Here is a 20,000-nt window from a genome sequence, read left to right as displayed (position 1 = left end):
CTTCATCTATGCATATGGGATGTTACATTTGACACTTCTTATTTTAAACATGCTGTACTTTAAATGATTTTAATACATGACTTTTTATCTGTTAATGATTCTTGCAGATTTATAATGTATATATATATGTCTTTACATGTTTGATTGTACACATTTGTCTAACATTACTTAGGATATTCTAATGCAGTGTTTCTCCAGTAACTGTGGAGTCTTTGTGCTCATGGTAAGTTTGACATTGTACTTGGACAACCGCATTAGTAATTCAGAACTAAACAACATGTTTGACTTTCAGTATGTCGTGTACATCACTCCTGAGGTTGAGTTTGACTATTCTGAGGTGAGTATTTGCTCAACACTTTGTTAGCCAGTATAACAGAAGACTTTTTACCATTGTAGTAATAGTCTTTGCATTTTAAACAGGCTATATGACATGCATAAGGAGATGGTGGTGTGGGCTCCTGCTTGACAGCTCAGGGTAAATATTAAATCTTTTTATACATTTAAAGTGATGTCAGTTTGCACTTTGCAATTCATTTCTTTTTTTTTTTTCTCAAGGTCTGCTTAGGATTGAAAAAAGACCCAGAAAAGTGTAAAGCTTATCTGAGCCACCTGTACTCTCAATGCAAATATAGTAAGTTAGCAATAAAAAAAATAGAAAGGTTAAATATATATATATATTACATACACATGCACACACAGGCCACATTAGGTACGCCTCAGCTCAGCCGCAGCTCTGCAATTCTGCTCCAACCCCAATCAAACACCACAGCTGACGTACTAATTAAGGTGATCAAGATTCTATTGAACACCTCGATTATTTAGATCAGCTGTGTTTGATTAGGGTTGGAGCAAAACTGTGCAGAGCTGCGGCCCTCCGAGAATTGATTTTGACATTAATGGCTTACTAGTACCGAGTTGGACCCCCTATTGCCCTCAGAACTGCCTTAATCCTTCGTGGCGTAGATTCAAGAAGGTACTGGAAATATTCCTCAGAGATTTTTGGTTTATATTGACATGATAGCGTCAGACTTGTTGGCTGCGCATTCATGCAAATTTTCTATTCCACTATGTTTGTCACTGTGTGTGTGTGTAAGCATGCTTGTTAACTATTTATATACATTTACATTTAAAAGGTCTCAAACACAGATTTTCAATATGCAACTACCATTGTAGCAATAATCACTTTTTAAATTCAATTTAGCCACTAGATGGCAGCACAAGACCATTTATTGTGGATCGCTGCAATTGTAGGCTTGCTTTTCTCTCTTTCTTAAGTCAATGACATTGCAGTGAAGATCTCTCTGAATGCATCTTGACAGGGTACAATGTCATTACATTTCAAATCAAACTGAGTCCAAGTTTACAACCTAATTAGTTTACACATTATGTTTTCCCAGTCATTACATCCCAGCATGCTTGTGTTTTAGTGTCATCCTGAATGATGAGACTTAAATAGCAGAAGAGTCATAAAGGCTCTTAAACCCTGCCAATCAGCTTGTGTTTGTAATGATAAAAAATAATAATAATTTAATAAATAAATACATAATACTTTTATATTTACAAAATATGTATTCATGCACGCATGCATCATACACTTGATCTTTTTTTTTCCTTCACACCAGTATCATAAAGTAGAATGATCCACCTCAGCGATCAGCTTATTTATTATGTTAATCTCATTGGCCATCGCATTTGACTGAAAATAAAACCTTTGACCAATGAAACACCTTTTACCACGCCCCTGCCTGAACAAACCTTTGACCACTGAAAAACCTTTTACCCTGCCTTTAGCCATGTCTATTGCTCCAGACTGCAGTTACCCAATACCTCCGAGAGCTCAGATTGTGTTCCTGCTGCACAACAGCGTCTGTACTACTGCATGTGAGTTTAACACTTCTACATTATGATTTGTAAAAATGATGAAGGGGTTTATATGTGTATAAGCGTGTTTAAATGGCTGTCTGATCCTAAATATATCTGCTGTGAAATGACTGAAAGTCAGTTTGTCCTGTCGGGTCTGTTTGAGTGCGGTGTTGTTAGTGAAGTGAGCATTGATTGCTATAAAGTGTGCTGTTCTTCATCTCAGTATATTGTCATCTCCAGGTGATGGTCAGCGGCTGATTGTTTGCTGAAAGCTCTGCTAATGTCTGCATTGGTGTTTTAGCTGCAGTATGGCAGAGGAGCGAGTAAAGGACTCTCTCTCAGAGAAACACAGGTATTGACTCTGTTTTTACACCATTATTTCAACACTTTCTCTGAAGAACAAACACCAACAACAATGCACTTATTTGTGTTGCTATTGCCTGATCAAATGATGGACAAAGCTTCAGTTTACAGCTTCAGCAAATGTGTTTAGATCATTCTAGATTACAGACAGCTCGATCTGGGGTCATGTTTATCAAAGCTCAATGTGTGTCATGTGTCGGGTTTAAAGTCCAGAACAACATCAGAGAGTTAAAGCTGACCGCAGAACAGTTTCAGCTTGTGTTTATAGAGGAGAGAAAGAAGATCAACAGAACTTTAATTAGTACAAACGTGCATGTTAAACATGGTGTATAGTTCAGTGAAGGGGATTATTAAATAGTTTTGTCTCTCAGACTCAGAGATTATATAGATTCCTACAGATACACAATACTGTTTAGTGTTTTATATCTCCTCCTCTGGTTTCTGTGGTGAGTTTTTACTCAAGAGGTTACACAACAAGGTTTTAGAGTCGAATGTGTTTTCAGTGAAGCTGAGATTGTGCAGAATGAGAAAGCAGCGCATCACTCGTCTGTTTACCCATGATTATTGAGTAACAGACCTGATCAGACAGACCTTCAGTTGACTATAAGTTTGAGCTGAATAAACAAAACAAACTCATAACACTCTTAAAGGAGCCTCTGTGAATTAAAGTTTTCTTCTGCAGTAATACAGTCTTTTCTATTAAACTTGAATGGCTTTCAGCAACAGAATTATTTCTTCTTGATTTCTTATTCTTATTTAACAAACAAATGTTGTGTGTTTCTCTTCACTGTTCACCACTGACAGGTCAAATCTGCTCTCTCTCTCTCTCTCTCTCTCTCTCTCTCTCTCTCTCTCTCTCTCAGTGATCAAAAAAATCTTTATTGAAATAAACGGTATGTTCTTCGAATTACTAACACCTCTTCACTTACAGGTCATTTATACAACAAAGTATATACAAATATTAACAAGTACAGTTGACAAACAAACCTTTTCCGCTTCGTCACCATTAACCAATGAGTGAAGATTCATTTACCTTCAGATCGATTGATCAGGTTTAAGTGAAGCTCATCAATCATCACTAAAAAGCTCGCTATTTCACTAAACAAGAATACAGACCTTCACAGCTGTGTGCTATTTTGTTCTCGACGTAAACTCATATTTTTATAGATGTATTATGATGGTTGTCACTCATTTTTCAATCATTCCATCATTTACATTCAATCCATCTGGAACCTAACCTAAACTATTTCATTCAATACTGCAAACTGAGCAATAGAGAAAAAAATAAACACAGCAGCCAAAACTTCAAACCCAGACTACTCCACGTCAGGATATATTGCCAATAGTTCATTACAGTGTTTTCACAATTGGAGAGTAATTTATTCTGCATGAAGTGCCCTTTTATTTCTAACAAGTCATTATTTTATGTGCGTTTGTGTGTAAACATGAATCAGCGAGCGAGAACATGAAGTTGTTTCATACCGCAGAACTTTCGAGAAGCATTCAGCTGAAGTGAGCTGCTGGTCTTGTCGTTAGATATATATAGGGTGATACTGTTTATGTGTATGTCTCTCTCTCTCTCTCTCTCTCTCTCTCTGCTGTAGTGTTGCTGCAGCTGAGAGATTGAGACGCACCGGTCAAAGCTTGCGCGTAATGTATTGCAAAAACGAATACAATTAATATCGAAAGCGTAAGCAGAATCTTGGACATGTCCGTGGAAAAGATGTATTGTCACCCCAAATAATGACCTGGGTCAGTCTATTTAGTAAAAGACTTTTCATTTATGCGTGTCCTCACGCTCTTCTCAAAGCTACAACCAAAATCAGAACAGCAGTTCAGTGTCCAGCGCGTCTCTCTGGGTCTGCATGCAGAGCATGTGAGTCTTTAACAGAGTGTTCTCTGAACTAGACTGCCTAGGTAAAGTCTGTGTGGGAAGCACTGATGTTGAATTGGGTTTCACGCTGGACGTGCCACGATATGCCAAGACGTTTTCTATAAGGCTCAGGCGTTGTGTGGCTTCGCCGCCATTTGGTGCCTTGCGTTGCTTAGCAACATATACAAAACAATGTAAAGACCGCTTGACGTGAAGAAAATAAAGGAGTAGAGAGGTGCTGTAGTTGAGTCACTATAGATTTCCAGCGTAATACACCATAAGCTAGTGTGAAGAGCATGTTGTTTTACCGTGGCCCAGTGAATTAAGTAAGCAATCAAGCTTATTAGAAAAGAAAATCGCACATGTGCCACTAAATACATTTTCCAGTTCGCACACGTCTATATTTAGTCGCGAATGTGAGTGAAATGGTCGCACTGTCGAGCCCTGTATTAGAAGCAAATAAGGAGTGAGGACTGCTGAGAGTGTTATGGAATTTAATAACGCACGCTAGGGCTGCACGATTAATCGAAAAAAGATCACGATTCGACCCTACACACGATCTTAATTCAGCTTTTCCACGATTCAGCCAATTATATTTTTAACGTCAGGAGAGAAGCAGATGCAGTCGCACAAGTCCTCTCAGGAACATAAACACCTTCAAATGTTGTTAAAAGTGTCACATGCTGTATTTATAAGGTATAATTCACCCAGAAACGTCATTTCTGTCTTCATTTAATGATGTATTCACGACCGCAAAATCACACGTGAGCTGACCACGAGCTACTGAGCACGCCAATGACGGCTACTTTAGTGAACAGAAGCTGCATAGGCTGTGAATAACAGGTAATAAAGTTGTAAATAACGTTCAGTTTGTTGCACAGAGCGATCGTTTGAGAGCCATTGTGAAAGAATGATTTGCATGTGTGTGTGTGTGTTTTATCACAGTGATGGCAGCCATGAGCCGCACTCGGAAGTGAAACCTGTGCACACATCATTTAAATGATCATATCGCATTTACAGTTAAGATTACCACAAGCGTTTGATATGTTATTTTCTTTAATAGCTTACACAGAGTGTTGTGCATGAAAATAAATGTTTAAAGTGTCAGTATAGCTACTCTAGCTTATTTCAAGAGTTCACACTTAGCTCATGATTTATACATAGCTTGTTTGGCATGCTGTCCCGGGAGAGAGCCCTGAGCTCAAGGGATCCTCGAGCCCAGGGCTCCCCCCCGCTTTTGCAGGGTGACTGGAGATTGAGCTCAGGTCTATCTCAAACTCCCCCGCTGCTAAGGCCAAGGGGAACTTCCTGAGAGTAAGACGTTATTAAAAAGGTTTAGGCTTATTTTATCTATAATATAGAGCACATTTGGATGGTGGGAGGGAACCGGAGAACCCGGGGGAAACCCACGCCGACTCAGGAAGAACATGCAAACTCCACACAGAAATACCAGATGGCTCAGCGAGGACCCAACACCATTGGTATTCTTGCTGTGAGGCAACAGTGCTAGTCACTGGGCCACCGTGCCGCCCATTCTGGATAAAGGAGGAAGAAGTGGAGGAGGGGGGTTTCTTCCAGACGAAGATAGTTGTAGAAAGGAAATGAGGATATATATAGTGATTTGGGATCCTTTGATTGGAGGATCATAATTAGTTAATGTGGACCAGCTGGGTCAATCATAAGTACATGCTCCTCTCGAAGTTAGTTTAAAATTAAACTTCACATAATGTTGAATATAATGCAAGAAGAAATCTGATAATGACAAATGTCTGATTTCACCAGTGAAAACAAACGGTCTGATAATGCTGTCAATGACAAACGATAAGCACATGTCTCAAGCATAATAATTCAGCTTTATAATTATGAATAGTTGTATTCTGATGGCATCATTTTACTGTGAATTAACAAACAGGACATGTTGAAAGTCTGTTCAAGTCCACCATAATGACTGTAGAAACTTTAGCATTTTAAGCAGCAGTAGAGCTACTCATAATATTATTATTGTATATATTAGAGCTAGGCCTAATATTATTAGTGTTGTTTTACCATTTCGTCACTTTACAATTATAATGTTCTGTCTGACATTTGTCAAATTTGAGTTATTGACATATTCTTATTAAATGACAACTTATTGTTTACATTTGAAGACTTTTTATTTAAAAAGCAAACGTTACACACACACACTGTTTGCTGTATGGATTGCAAAAACTTTGAAGCTCAAAATCATTCAGAACACAGAGAGAACCGTATAAATCCTGGGTGATGATATGATTGAGAATTAACAATAATAATAGCCGACTCATATTAACCTTTATTTTACATCTAAAGAATAATGAGAAAGAATCGGGATCTTGATTTTAAACAAAAATAAATTGTGATTCACATTTTAGCCAGAATCGTGCAGCCCTGTGTGTGTGTGTGTGTGTGTGTGTGTGTGTGGGGGGGGGGGTGTGTGTGTGTGTTTTTTTTAACTGACAGCCGTGTGTGTGGATCTTGTGGGAAAATGTTGGAAACTTCTACATGACAGTAATAGTCTGATGGTGGTGTTTACTTCAGTAATGCCACTAATATCTGCAGACTCCACATGTCTTATTCCCATTACTGTTCAGTTCAATTATGACTTTAGTCAGATTAAGGTAATCAGAAATGGCTGTTTGGAGGTTATTTAGGCCTACAGTTCAAAATTCATGTTAAATTGAATAAACAGTAAACACAAGCACATCTTATTGATCATCCTTTATTTTCATCACCAATTATCACAGTAGAACAGTTTCTCCAGCAGTTTGTGATGCATTTTGGAAACAGGAGATGAGCCCCTGCTCTATAATGCGCCACCTGGCTCAAAGGCTTATTAATTGGGTAGCACACATATTCTGAATGCCTTCGGCAGAATTCAAATGAGCCATTTTAATCTAGATTAATTCAGAGATTGGGGATTTCCTCTGTCCTCCATGCGAGTGTTTATCAATAAATCTACAAGCTTGATAACTCCTGGAATCCTCTGCCTTCCTGAGACTGGCCAGGCCTGACAATTTAGAGTATCTGCCAGACACAAGTGCAGTGTGACACAAGTAATGCTCCGTTAACTCCACTGAACACTGAAACTGATCTAACACACATTCAGCTGCTATAGGAAAAGGCAATACAAGTGAAGAAAAATTGTATAGCCTATGAGTAATTAATCATTCATAATTCCCCTTATGAGCGAATTTTGCTACAAAGAGACTTATTTTTTCTTCTGGTATGTTTGTGTGTTCAGTGTGAGATCAGGATCATGTGTGTCCAGCTCTGTGTCTCTAAAGAGTGACCAGTCAAAAGATCATCCACCATACTTCAGAGAGGAAACACCATCATCTGCTGAAAGGTATTCAGTGTTGTACATTATTGCTCACACATGAGCTGTTTTAAACATATTAATCCAAATACATGCGCTATAGGGGAAATGAGTAAACTAAAATGGCCATAGTGTGCGTGTGTGTGTGTGTGTGTGCGTGTGTGTGTGTGTGTGTGTGTGTGCGCGTGTGCGTGTGTGTGCATGTGTAAATGAGAGCGTATGGGTGTTTCCCAGTGCTGGGTTGCAGCTGGAAGGGCAAAACATACGGAGGAATAGTTGGCAGTTCTTTCCGCTGTGGTGAGAGGTGTAAATGTATGATTACAGTAGATTTATCTGTTAACAGTGTTGAATATGAGTCTGCAGATCCAGGAGACGAGACTCACAGGAGACACAAGAGCTTCACAGACAATCTCCAGTCCATCTTCCAGGTGGGAAAAACTCATTTTGAGTCATAAAATCAGTGAAATAACCATGAAACACAGAAATATTTGTTCACAAGACTTTTGAGAACTGGATCTTGTATCCTTATAACCACACAACTAAAAATGTCTGCAAAATAGTCTTAATCTATGGAGGGTCATGCATTAAAATATATTTTCTCTCTTGTTTTCTTGTGATCATGACTTCATTTCTCATGATTTCCACTTAATTTTCTATTTCAGCAAATAGTTGTTTTCTAATTATAGCAACTTTTTCTGTCTCTGTTTCTATATGTATTAATTACTATTATTATTATTATTATTATTATTATTATTATTATTATTATTATTATTATTATTATTATTATTATTATTTTGTCTTTCTGGAATGACTTAATGTTTCTGCTTCTATTAGAATGTTGTCCCAGACATGCATGCCGTATCTTCGTATCACATTATCTGCAGGGATTGACTTTTGAAAGTAATAGTAAATCTCTTGCAGAAAGGACACATTAAAGCATAAGCAGATCTTCATCATTCTTCATCATCTCATTCATTCATGCAGCAGCTTATTTTGAGCCATACAGAACTGTGCTGTAAAATGTTGAGGGAATATTATTGTAAACAATGAGAGATAATATTATACATGATATATATTAATGCATGTACATTAGTCATGAGTAGGGTAGAGTGATGCATTCAATATTAGTGATAATATTGGAATAATTTAGTCAACCATGTCAAATTTTTAAATATCACCCATATTGAATATTTTAATATTACGCCCCCGTTAAGCGTTACCGTGTGCACTGGAGGCATGAGCTGAGGGAGGGTCTTATTTTACACATTTCTGAAATGCAGACTGGAGACGACAAACAGCACAGTAGAAGCAGACGGGAGGAGATGATGAATTAGTCCCCAATAGAAACACACTCTGTAATTTCAGGATGGTCACAAAACACTCTTAAAATACTCGTCATGTGATGAGCCGGCTGATGAGCTCAGAGTTCTGCTTTGCACTCTTTTCATACAGATTTCTAAAATAAAGAGCTTTTGTTCTGTAAATGAGTTTGCTCCTGAAGATTCAGCTGTTTTCTCTGACATGTTTGCCAGTCATGTTGGCAGAAGACACAGAGAGAGAAACGACTCCCTGTCAGTTTCACTCATTTTACAAGAACATATAGTTTAGTTGTAATCATAAATGTACACAGATAAAAATGATAATAACCTTTACTGTTCAGATCTGTGTTTGTCCCATCAGCATGATCAAAATTAGTATTTCAGCTCTTTTTATGGAAATTGACATCATATATCAGGTGTGCATTACTCTCTGATAAATCAACAGACAGTAGTGATATATAAAGGGGGTTTCACTGGATGCGCCACTCGGCACCACACAGCACAGCACCGCCACACAGATTTCTATTAGGGTCCCTATCTATGACTCAGCACCCTTATACATATTTCTGTTGCACCATCTGAATAGTTTTATTTTAAATAACATGTGAATGTGTGCATTCAGTGTGTGATACTTCCAGCTGTCATGTGTGTGCTGTGTCGCAGCACTGAGTGGGGCATCAAGTGTGTAATGTGCTCAAAACCTGCTTGGATGTACTTTAACTGTTTATCTGAAAATAACCTTTGAATGTTCATCAGCTAATCAGAATAAAGCATTTAACAGACTCAAAGTGTAATGTATTATATTGTATTTTCATTTATTGAGTATGTTGTGGATGTACAACTGTGTGCGAATGAATGTTTTGGTTAAATGTTGTTCTTCTCTTTTCTTCACTCACAGAATCTTGAGAGTAAAATTATCAGATTTCTGAAGAATGAACTGGAGAAATTTAAGAAAATCTTACAAGAAGAAAACAGAAAAGAGTTTATAAAGGAGTTTATTGAGAACAGAAGCATTATCACAGAAGCAGCTCTTGATCTCACACTCTTCTTCCTGAGAGAGATGAAGCAAGATCAAGCTGCTGATACTCTCCAGGGTAAGAGACTCATGGATAGACCCACACGAAACCTGCAAATTTCCACAGATGTTTAGTCCATCATCGAGTCTATTTATTTACTTTTTATTTTGTATTTAAATTTATATTCATTAGGTTATTTAATTAATTTCAGTAATATTGTTGACTGACATGAAAATGTTCTTATGATTTATTTACAGTGCAGTTTGTTGAGTCATGTTTTCTGTTCTTAAGTAGATCTGTTATATATGAGACTTGTGCTTTGCTTACCAATTAAGTTTATCTAATTGGATTTGTATTGTAAACATGAAATATTATTATTTTTCAAGTTAAAAAGTTTTTTATATATATTAAGTTTTTAGTTATGATTCTACACAATTCTCCTCAGAAATAGCAAAAAATGTCTGAAAGTTCAGTCTGGCCCTACTCATCTCAATCTGTCAGACTGACACTTACAAATAAGTCAAGACTAAATCTCTCTGTTTCTTTGCTCCTGTGTTTAGATGAGCTGTTCTTCATTAATCAGCTTAAATGTAGCCTGAAGAAGAAATATCAAAGTGTGTTTGAAGGAATTGCTCAGCAAGGAGACTCCACACTTCTGAATAAGATCTACACAGATCTCTATATCACTCAGGGTGCGAGTGAACAGCTCAACACTGAACATGAGATCAGACAGATTGAAGCTGCTTCCAGACGTCATCAGTCACTAGAGATACAGGTTGAATGCAAACATTTGTTTGAAGCAGCTGAACAAGACGAGCGGATCAGAACTGTCCTGACAAAAGGAGTTGCTGGCATCGGGAAATCAGTCTCTGTGCAAAAGTTTGTTCTGGATTGGGCTGAAGGGAAAGAAAATCAAGACATCAGCTTCATATTTCCTCTTCCATTCAGAGAGATGAACTTAAAGGAGAAAGAAAGACAAAGTTTAAAAGACCTCATAACTCAGTTTTTCCCAGAGACTAAAGGACTGAACCTTACAAGAAGCACACGATTCAAAGTCCTGTTCATCCTTGATGGATTGGATGAATGTCGTCTTCCTCTGAACTTTGCTGGTAACGAGACGTGTGGTGATGTATCTTCAGCAGTCTCTCTGGATGTTCTCCTGACGAACCTCATCATGGGAAATCTGCTTCCTTCTGCTCTCATCTGGATCACCAGCAGACCAGCAGCTGCCAGTAAGATTCCTGCTGACTGTATCGACCGGCTGACAGAGATACGAGGATTCAATGATGCCCAAAAGGAGGAGTACTTCAGAAAGAGACTCACAGATCAGAATCAGGCCAGAGAAATCATTGATCACATTAAACAGTCAAAGAGTCTCTTTATTATGTGCCACATCCCAGTCTTCTGCTGGATTTCAGCCACTGTTCTCCAGAACATACTGAGACTGAAACACAGGGCTCATGCTGAAACACTGCAGGAATCTCCCAAGACTCTGACACAGATGTACACACACTTTCTCCGCTTTCAGATCCAGCAGAGCAGAAGAAAGTATGATGGAGAAAACACAGCAGATGTCTCCTGGGATCCAAACCTCATCCTTTCACTGGGGAAACTGGCCTTCCAGCAGCTGGACAGAAACAATGTGATCTTCTATGAGAGCGATCTGAAAGACTGTGGCATTGACGTCTATAAGGCATCGGTGTACTCAGGCATGTGTACCCAGATCTTTAAGGAGGAGACGGGAATCATTCTTGGTACCATGTACTGCTTTCTTCACTTGAGCATTCAGGAGTTCATTGCAGCCCTTTATCAACATCTGGACATCGACAAGAAGCGTGGATGGTTTTTAATACAGATAAGCAAAAATAAAAGCATGATTGATTTGCTGAAGACAGCAGTAGACAAGGCTCTGGAAAGTGAGAATGGGCATCTGGACCTTTATCTTCGCTTCCTTCTCGGTCTGTCACTCCAGTCCAATCGACAACTCTTACGAGGCCTGTTGACACAGCAGGATGACAGAGACCAGAGCAAAGAGGAAATAATTGCCTACATCAAGCAGAAACTTGAAGGGAATCTGTCTCCAGAGAGATCCATCAATCTGTTCTACTGTCTGAATGAACTGAACGACCAAACTCTGCTGAAAGAGATTCAGTCTCACCTCAGTAGTGGAAGTCTGTCATCTGCTCGCCTTTCACCTGCCCAGTGGTCTGCTCTGGTCTTTGTGTTGTTGACCTCAGAGGAGGAGCTGGAGGAGTTTGAGCTTCAGAAATTCCAGAGATCAGACGAGTGTCTCATCAGACTATCAGCAGTCATCAAAACCTCCAAAAGAGCTCTGTAAGTCAACGTCCTTCTTTTTTTTCATCTAAGAATTAGACATTTCCTGAATTTAAATAATACAGTATATTATGTTAATGGTCATGAGATTTAGATCATTACCGAGAGGACAAGATTTTGGATACAAGCAGCCAAAATGAGTTTGCTTCGCAGGGTTGCAGGGCGCACCCTTATAGACAGGGTCTGGAGCTCTGCCATATGGGAGGAGCTCAGAGTAGAGCCACTGCACCTCCACATCGACAATTCAATTCATCATTATTTCTATATCACTTATAATGTAGATTGCGTCAAAGCAGCTTCACATAGAAGATCATAGTAAATGTAAACAGTGTCGGTTCAGTTTTGTGTTGATGTTCAGTTTAGTTCAGTTCAGTGTGGTTTACTTTTCACTGCTGAGAGTTCAAACACTGAACAGCAGAAGTCAGCTGAGTTGGCTCGGGCATCTGTCCCACCGGGAGGAGGCCTCGGCGAAGACCCAGGACACGCTGGAGGGACTATGTCTCTCAGCTTGCCTGGGAATGCCTCAGGATCCACCCGGAGGAGCTGGTGCAAGTGTTTAGGGAGAGGGAAGTCTGGGGTTCTCTCCTAAGACTGCTGCCCCTGCGACCCGGCCATGGATAAGCGGATGAAAATAAGAAATGACATGACATCATGTTAATGAACATGAACAATATTGATATCAACTAAACTGCTAAATACATTAATAATTGTTCATTATGTAATGTTTTAGTGCTTTTAAAATAACATTCAGATTCAGGTTTTGGCAGTGGTTGTGTAAGGGATAGTTTACCCAAAAAGTGAATTTACTAATTCTTACTAATCCTTTCTAAAACTTTGTTTTCTTCTGTTGAACATAAAAGAAGATAATTTGAAGAAAGCTGAAACCTGTAACCATTGACTTACACACCAGTTGTTTTTCCTACCATGTAGGTCAATAGCTAATAGTGTTTGGTGTTAGTGAGGCCAGCAGGGGGCGCACATCCTGTGGTCTGCATGAGTCCTAATGCCTTAGTGAAAGTGAAGGGGACACTACACTGTCAGTTGGCGCCGTCTTTCTGATTAGACATTAAACTGTGGTCCTGACTTTGTGTGGTCTTTAAAAATCCCATGGCACTTCTCATAAAGAGAAGGGGTGTAACCCCAGTGTCCTGGCCAAAGTCCCCTGCTTCTAACAGCAACCTAGTTTTCCCATGTGGTCTCCCAGCCAGGTACTGGCCAGGCTCAGCCCTGCATAGCTTCAGGGAGTAACCGGTCTTGGGCTGCAGGGTAATATGGCTGTTATCGTCTAAATTTTACACAAGTCAGCTATAAAATGACACAGCACCTTTAGGGCCCTATCATACACCCGGCGCAGTGTGGCACAAGACCCGGCGCAATAGTCTTTTGGTAGTTTCAGCTTGTTTTGAGGCGTTGCGCTACGCTGTTTAAATAGCAAATGCATTAGCGCTCATTTGTGCGCCCATAGGCGTTCTGGTCTAAAAAGGAAGGTGTTCTGAGGCCTTTTTTATTTTGAGAAACTATAATAGATTTTTCATTAGACCAAAACTAACCCGGTCTAAACTCCGGCGCAGAGTTGCACCTCGCTTACACACTGCTTAATACGCACAAGAGAGCAATAGGCAAATATCTTTACATATGAAAACATTAAATATTAAGGATATATATAGGATATAATAAGAATAGATATAGAATATAAATATAAAGGATTAAAATATTACAAAACATATTATTTTCTAGCCTACAGAAATATGAAAAATCACTGCTTTTATGTCTTCTTCATCTCGGGAGGCTTTTTCAGTTCATTCATAACAATCTGCTTTTGTATGATGTTATTATTATTAGCAGCATTATTTATTATATCCATATTTATATTTGTTTTATTAAAAACAAGCTTAGATTTGCCCACCTGTCAGGTTTTAGATCATATGGGGCGTGGCAGGTGTATTTGGAAATAACTCAGTATTTTGACCACTCTTGGTCATTGTTGTTCATTTATTCGTTTGCTGGAAATTAGAACTGAATTTAGAAATAGTTTTGAAACAAATCGTTGGGCTTAACAAACGAAATTAATTGTTTATAGGCTAATTGATGTCTGTGTGTAAAGGTTTCCCTATCCAAGAGCAAATGTGAAAGTAGTTCCATTATCTCTCATTCTCACGCAGTAGATGCTCTGTTTAACAGTTTTCTGTTAAAAAAACTGTTATCTGTGAACTGTTTGCTTGTAAAATTTCTTATTTTTTCCACTTAGACTTACTTTGTGTCCTGTAAATAGCGAATGCGCTCTTGGCATGACGCAGCTGGCTCTTAAAGGAAGATGAGACTCTAATTGGTTTATTCTCAAAACACATCTATAACTCATTAAGAAAATAAACTCTTTTTAACCCATGTGCCTTGGTGCAAAGCGCATTTTCCCGTCCGTAAATTAGCAAAAATGCGTTCTGACACGCCCTGAAAGCGTTTGCGCCCTGCGTTTTGTGCTCTGCGCATGGACCGTCAAAATAGAGCCCTTAAAGTCCTTTCTGGCCTGGAGTGGAATGATCACACTGATGTTTTCTCCATTCTGTCTATTTTGACTCATATCTATGCTGATAATTATCAGGTAACAATGACTCAGACACACACTCATACACTATGGTCAGTTTTGTTAACTCAGTTCACCTATACCAAATGTCTTCACACTGTGGGGAAAACTGGAGCTGGGACTCAAACCAGCAACCTTCTTGTTGTTAGGCGAAAGTGCATACTAATGAACCGCCATGCAACCCTCTTCTTTATTATATCTTCTTCTAATTGTGCAGGCAGGCAAAACAAATGCAAGAGGTGGATCTAGGTTCAGTTCTAATGTTAAATAAAATCCATACACAAAGAAAATGCCAGAGCTGAAGAGCAGAAAACACAAGCAAGAGAAACACACACACATACAGCAAAGGCACATTACACCTGTACTGGTTTCTCTACACTGGCTGTCGATCCAGTTTAGAATTCAGTACAAAGTACTGCTGTATGTTTGTAAATCCCTCCATGGCCTCTGAGTATATTTCTGAGGTAATTAATATACACTAACCCGTGAGATCTTTCACACTAAGGATCGACTCTATTTGCAAGTTCCACGACCACTCGTGATATGTGTGGAGGTGATAGAGTTTTTTTCAGTAGCAGCTTCAAGACTCTGGCTCGATCTTTCACTCTCCTTAAGAACTTCTCCAACTCTTGAGTGTTTTCAGAGGTCACTGAAACACTTATTTTCTTCAGCTTTTACTCGTGTGTTGTGAGTTGATGTATTTGGTTTCTTGTATGTTTGCTTGTATTCTGTGTTTTATGTACAGCACTTTGGTAGCCATTGTGGTTGGTTGAAAGTGCTCTAGAAATAAATTGAGTTGAGTTGATCAGGATAAAAAGCAGGAGCACAGAGCTATAGTGGAGCTGGTGAAACCCTCCATGATGATGCGAGCCCACCTTTCTGGAGGTTTCAAACATCTCAAGACTGCCTGGATATCCTTAAAGTGGGGTCTAGAGTGTGTTTTTAAGGCTTGGTTATGTTGATAGAATGCAATGCGATGTGTGCTCATGCTTCATTTGTAGAAATTCAGCTTACTTTTCATATATCTGACTTTGACTATATACAGCTACTCATCTAACATGAAGAACAATGTCATATGTCCTAGTTCCTCTAAAAAGGCCCGTCCTCAAGAGGCTTTGATTGGTCAGCTAATGTATTGTGCTGTGATTTGCAGATCGGCTCCACGTCACCAGGAAAAGTGTCACGGCTCTACAAGCATGCACTTTTGCGCTGTGTAAATCCTATCAGTCAGAGTAGCTGTTAGCCGTATCAGTGTGAGTCTGAATCAGACAGAAAATGACACAGAGGACACAGCTGAAGCTCACGCCTGCTCTCTAAAATATCATCTGACAAGAGTCTTTCACATATATTCAGAATAAGCGTGTGAGAGTCATATGAAACATACTCATATCTTTAGAGTGTTAGTTATCTGAGATGTAGAATGCAGGGAAAGCGTCCGCATAGAGAGACACTGCATTTTTTGCACTGAATTTGCACAGAATTGTTAGCAGTGCCAAACAGCATTTCCCATTGTTGACATCCTTGTTTATGTCCTCGCTACAACATACCGTTAGCACTAGAAACTGTGTCTGATGTACTAGAGAAGATTGAAACTGCTGTACTAGAGTCAACTGAAACGGTGGACATGGCTGGATAAGGCTGAGGAGCTGCAGGCAAGATTACAGAGCAGACAGTCCTGATCACTGACATGGAGGAATCTTTAGAAACAAAAACACACAAACAGCAAACAACATTGAATATATTTATATATCTTCTATATTTCTGTCACATATGCATCTGTTTCACTTTAGTCTGAAAAGTGCTTTGAGATGCAACTTTTAAAGATGCTACAGAAGATTATTGTCATTAGTTTGTTCATTAAAATAATAATAAATAAAACAATTTTAAAAAATCCTGTTTTGCAGTGTTAGGTGTTACATAAAGAGTTGGGCTAATGGAACATCTGAGGGAAGCCATTTGTGTTTTATCGACATTAATACTATTTAAAGCTAAAATCAGCAGATGTGCTCACGAACTAGTGAAGTTAAACCAGTCACTACAGTCAGACGTGCTTCAGAATATTAAACACACCAGATTAACACATACATATTGTGTTTGTCCTCTACACAGGCTACAGTTCTGTAATCTCACTGTTCAGTGCTGTGAGAGTTTGTCTTCAGCTCTACAATCCTCAAACTGTGTGCTGAGAGAGCTGGACCTGAGTAACAATGACCTGCAGGATTCAGGAGTGAAGCTTCTCTCTGATGGACTGAAGAGTCAACACTGTAAACTGGACACACTGAGGTAAATGATTCTCCACTCTACAATAACTACAGTCAGACAGTTTCATATTAGAGCTCTTCATGCTTGAACATGTTAACCCTGGGCGATACTAAACCCCAGATAACAGGAATTATGGTTTATCAGTGATTGTGTTTCACACTGCTCATACTATACCTGTAGTTAACCCTCAGGGGTCTGAGGTGATTTTGGGGTCCCTGAGATGTTTTGACATGCCCTGACATCTGTGCTTATTTCAGCTACTTATTACACAGAACTGGCCAACATGTGTTTTATTAGTGTTCAGCACAAACTGAGCTACAATAATATGTGAGAAATATTGATGTACATGCTGGTGTTTTTTAGAAAACAAATATTATGTGTGGTTAGTAGGTTTTAGAGGGAAAAAACAGACTGAATGTGCCTGAACAAGAGTTTAGAGTAAGCAGTCTTGTAGACTAGAATATTTACTGCACAATTATGTGAAATTATTCTGTTCTCTCATTCAGAGAAAACATTACAATGATCTACATTTTGTTAAGTTTGTTTTGGGTGATCTTAGCTGTATGTGTGAGTGACAATGCTCATGAATAATTCACACCTGAGAGACAACAGACACTCCCCCACTCACCCATCAAGGGCAGTGTGCAGCAATGTCCATCTGCAGAAGCTAGCCCAAACTCAATGCTTGTTGTGTTACTGCTGTGTGACCATGTAAACACTCTGGGTGAACAATATACAGTGCTCAGCATATATAAGTACAGCCCTCACTAATCTCTCTTTTACATTCATATTTTAATAGGAAGCTCTACAGTATTATATTTGTGCATATACAATAGATTAGCCAAATCTGGAGCTAATCTAACAAAATAACTCATGATAACGTCCAAAAACTAGCACACTTAAATTTATGTGTTATAGAAAAATATTAAATACAAAATTAAACAGAGGAAAAATCAAGAGAAGCAAAACAATGGATTTATTTATTTTTTTTTTTTTTTGTATTTTTGTATTTTTTTTCTCAATATTTAGCCTGAATTTAATTGTATTATCTTTCAATTTCTGAATATGTTTGGGGACTAAAATACGATTGTCATGAATAAATCAGTTTAATAAATGTGTTCTGTTTAAATGCAGCAGAATACACTGCCTATATTGACTGAGAAATGGAGGAAAGTCTTGGTTTTCAGAATGGGCTGTCCTCCATTATGCTGAGCGCTGTATGAGACTTATACAGCCGCACATATAATATATATTTGAAATGGTGTAAAACGTGTTCGCCAAACTCTCTTGTGCATTAATCCAGCATTTAATAATCATTTCTGAATGAGTCTGAGACACTGAAGTAGAGGAATGACAAACGCTTTAAACACAAGAATAAATCAGATTTAAAGATGAAAAACAATTACTGTAAATCTAAATCATATTTGAAGAGCTTTAATATAGATTTCACTAATAGTTGCAGTCTCAGTTCACTGTTTGAAAACTTTACCAGGTTGTGTCTGTCTGTGGGTGTCAACATTCAACATTTCTGTGTGAAAGTGAAGCGCAGCGAGAACACAATAAACATTATAGCAGTGTTAATCCTGTTTCAGAGCAGAACAGTGGATCTGGAGGTGTGAAAGCAGCAGAGTTAAACGCTAAAGTCAAGCTGTTTTGTGTCCTGCTGAAGGTTTGAGCTGCTCTCATATTTGTGCAGTTTCAGTCTCTTGAAAACAAATAAAAGTCTCATGATAAAGTGTGTGAAATAATCCTGATTACTCGCTCATCTAAAACAATATCTGCTAAAGGCTGAATGTGAAGGAGAGTCAGCAGTCATGAATATTGATCAGCTGTTTCTCTCCTGACAGAATAAAAGTCCCCTAATGGAGCATCAGTGTGAATGTGACTGTGGGTCAGGTGATGAACACATGAAGAGAGCGGCTTTGTGTTTGTCTGAGCTCATTTTGTTTTAGTCCACAACAGAATCACAATATAAATGATGAAATCAGCTCATTTCCTGTTGTGTTTTATACATGACTTTAAGATGATCTTCTGAGCTCAAGTGTGTCTTCTTCCTCCTCACAGCAGACTTTACAGCTTGATGTGGTGTATTATGAACAATGTCTTTGCTCTGTACACTTCTACAGATGATGTCGAGTCCTTGTTGAGTGTGTGAGTGTGTGTGTGTGCTGATGTGATCAATAAGGAGAGCTGATCAGGATGTGTGTGTTCATCACTGCTGTTGACATGAGCAGAAACAGCAGTCAGCATCTTCACAACACAAAGAGATGTGTGATTGTCCAACTGTGTGATGTGGACTATTGCTGTGTTTGTAGATTGTCTGGCTGTATGGTGACAGAGGAAGGCTGTGGTTTTCTGTCTTCAGCTCTGACTTCAAACCCCTCACACCTGAGAGAGCTGGATCTGAGCTACAATCATCCAGGAGATTCAGGAGTCAAGCTGCTCTCTGAACAACTGGAGGATCCAAACTACACACTGGACAAACTCAAGTATGTGGAGCAGCACTGGCCTTGTGCTTTTACACTGAATGGCTTTAAAAAGACACTAGAAAGCTCTTTTGTGATCAGCTTCAGTTTTCTGTGAGGGTTATGGGGTGAGGACAGACAGAAGATACAGCTTGTAGAGTATTCCAGTCATGTCTATGAAGAGCAAATCATTGAGTGTGCAATGATTCTACTCTGTAAGTGTTGGAGTGTATTGGCTCAGTTACAGTGACATTAAGCGGGACACACTGTACAGTTTCAGCATTTGAGCTGAGCAGAGAAACTTCTTCCTCCATTTCTGCTGAAGAATCCTACAATATCAGGTCAGGAATAGGGTTGGGGATTGAAGATGGATTCAGATTCTGGAATCAGACACTTGGATTAATGTTCAGACTCTTGTTCTAAAATCAACATCTGGATTCCTCTTCTCTGTGCACACATGTGTATTTTTCACTTGCTAATCTGTCAGGAACTTGGGCGCTGGCGAGCAGCTTTAATAATCTGAACATAGTTTAGAGATGGACTGCAACATGTGCTCAAAGGCTGCATGTGCTGAAGAACGATGGCAAAGC

At 38.9% G+C, this 20,000-nt stretch overlaps 3 protein-coding genes across 5 annotated transcripts in view; 2 read left to right on the top strand and 1 right to left on the bottom strand.

Annotated features, from left to right (window-relative positions):
- The window catches only part of LOC110438442 (protein NLRC3-like), a 367,431-nt gene that overhangs the window by 190,929 nt on the left and 156,502 nt on the right, over positions 1 to 20,000 (top strand). The gene's annotated exons all lie outside the window — the stretch shown is intronic.
- si:ch73-389k6.1 overlaps positions 1 to 20,000 on the bottom strand; it is a 778,105-nt gene that overhangs the window by 653,563 nt on the left and 104,542 nt on the right. The window lies entirely within an intron of this gene.
- The window catches only part of si:dkey-165o8.1, a 75,889-nt gene continuing 57,684 nt past the window's right edge, over positions 1,796 to 20,000 (top strand). For 2 of the 3 annotated variants that reach the window (XM_021475315.3, XM_073948103.1), the window contains exons 1-8: positions 1,796 to 1,881; positions 2,104 to 2,215; positions 7,359 to 7,463; positions 7,777 to 7,861; positions 9,651 to 9,846; positions 10,329 to 12,102; positions 16,793 to 16,966; positions 19,261 to 19,434. In XM_021475315.3, coding sequence (XP_021330990.2) covers positions 2,172 to 2,215; positions 7,359 to 7,463; positions 7,777 to 7,861; positions 9,651 to 9,846; positions 10,329 to 12,102; positions 16,793 to 16,966; positions 19,261 to 19,434 — 2,552 coding nt within the window. In that variant the 5' untranslated portion in view covers positions 1,796 to 1,881; positions 2,104 to 2,171. Of the gene's footprint in view, positions 1,882 to 2,103; positions 2,216 to 7,358; positions 7,464 to 7,776; positions 7,862 to 9,650; positions 9,847 to 10,328; positions 12,103 to 16,792; positions 17,146 to 19,260; positions 19,435 to 20,000 lie in introns of all 3 variants that reach the window. The other variant, XR_012402459.1, reaches the window with a different exon arrangement.

Source organism: Danio rerio, chromosome 4, assembly GCF_049306965.1.
Source record: "Danio rerio strain Tuebingen ecotype United States chromosome 4, GRCz12tu, whole genome shotgun sequence".
NCBI classification, from domain to species: Eukaryota; Metazoa; Chordata; class Actinopteri; order Cypriniformes; family Danionidae; genus Danio; species Danio rerio.
This window is presented reverse-complemented; position numbering and strand designations above follow the sequence as displayed.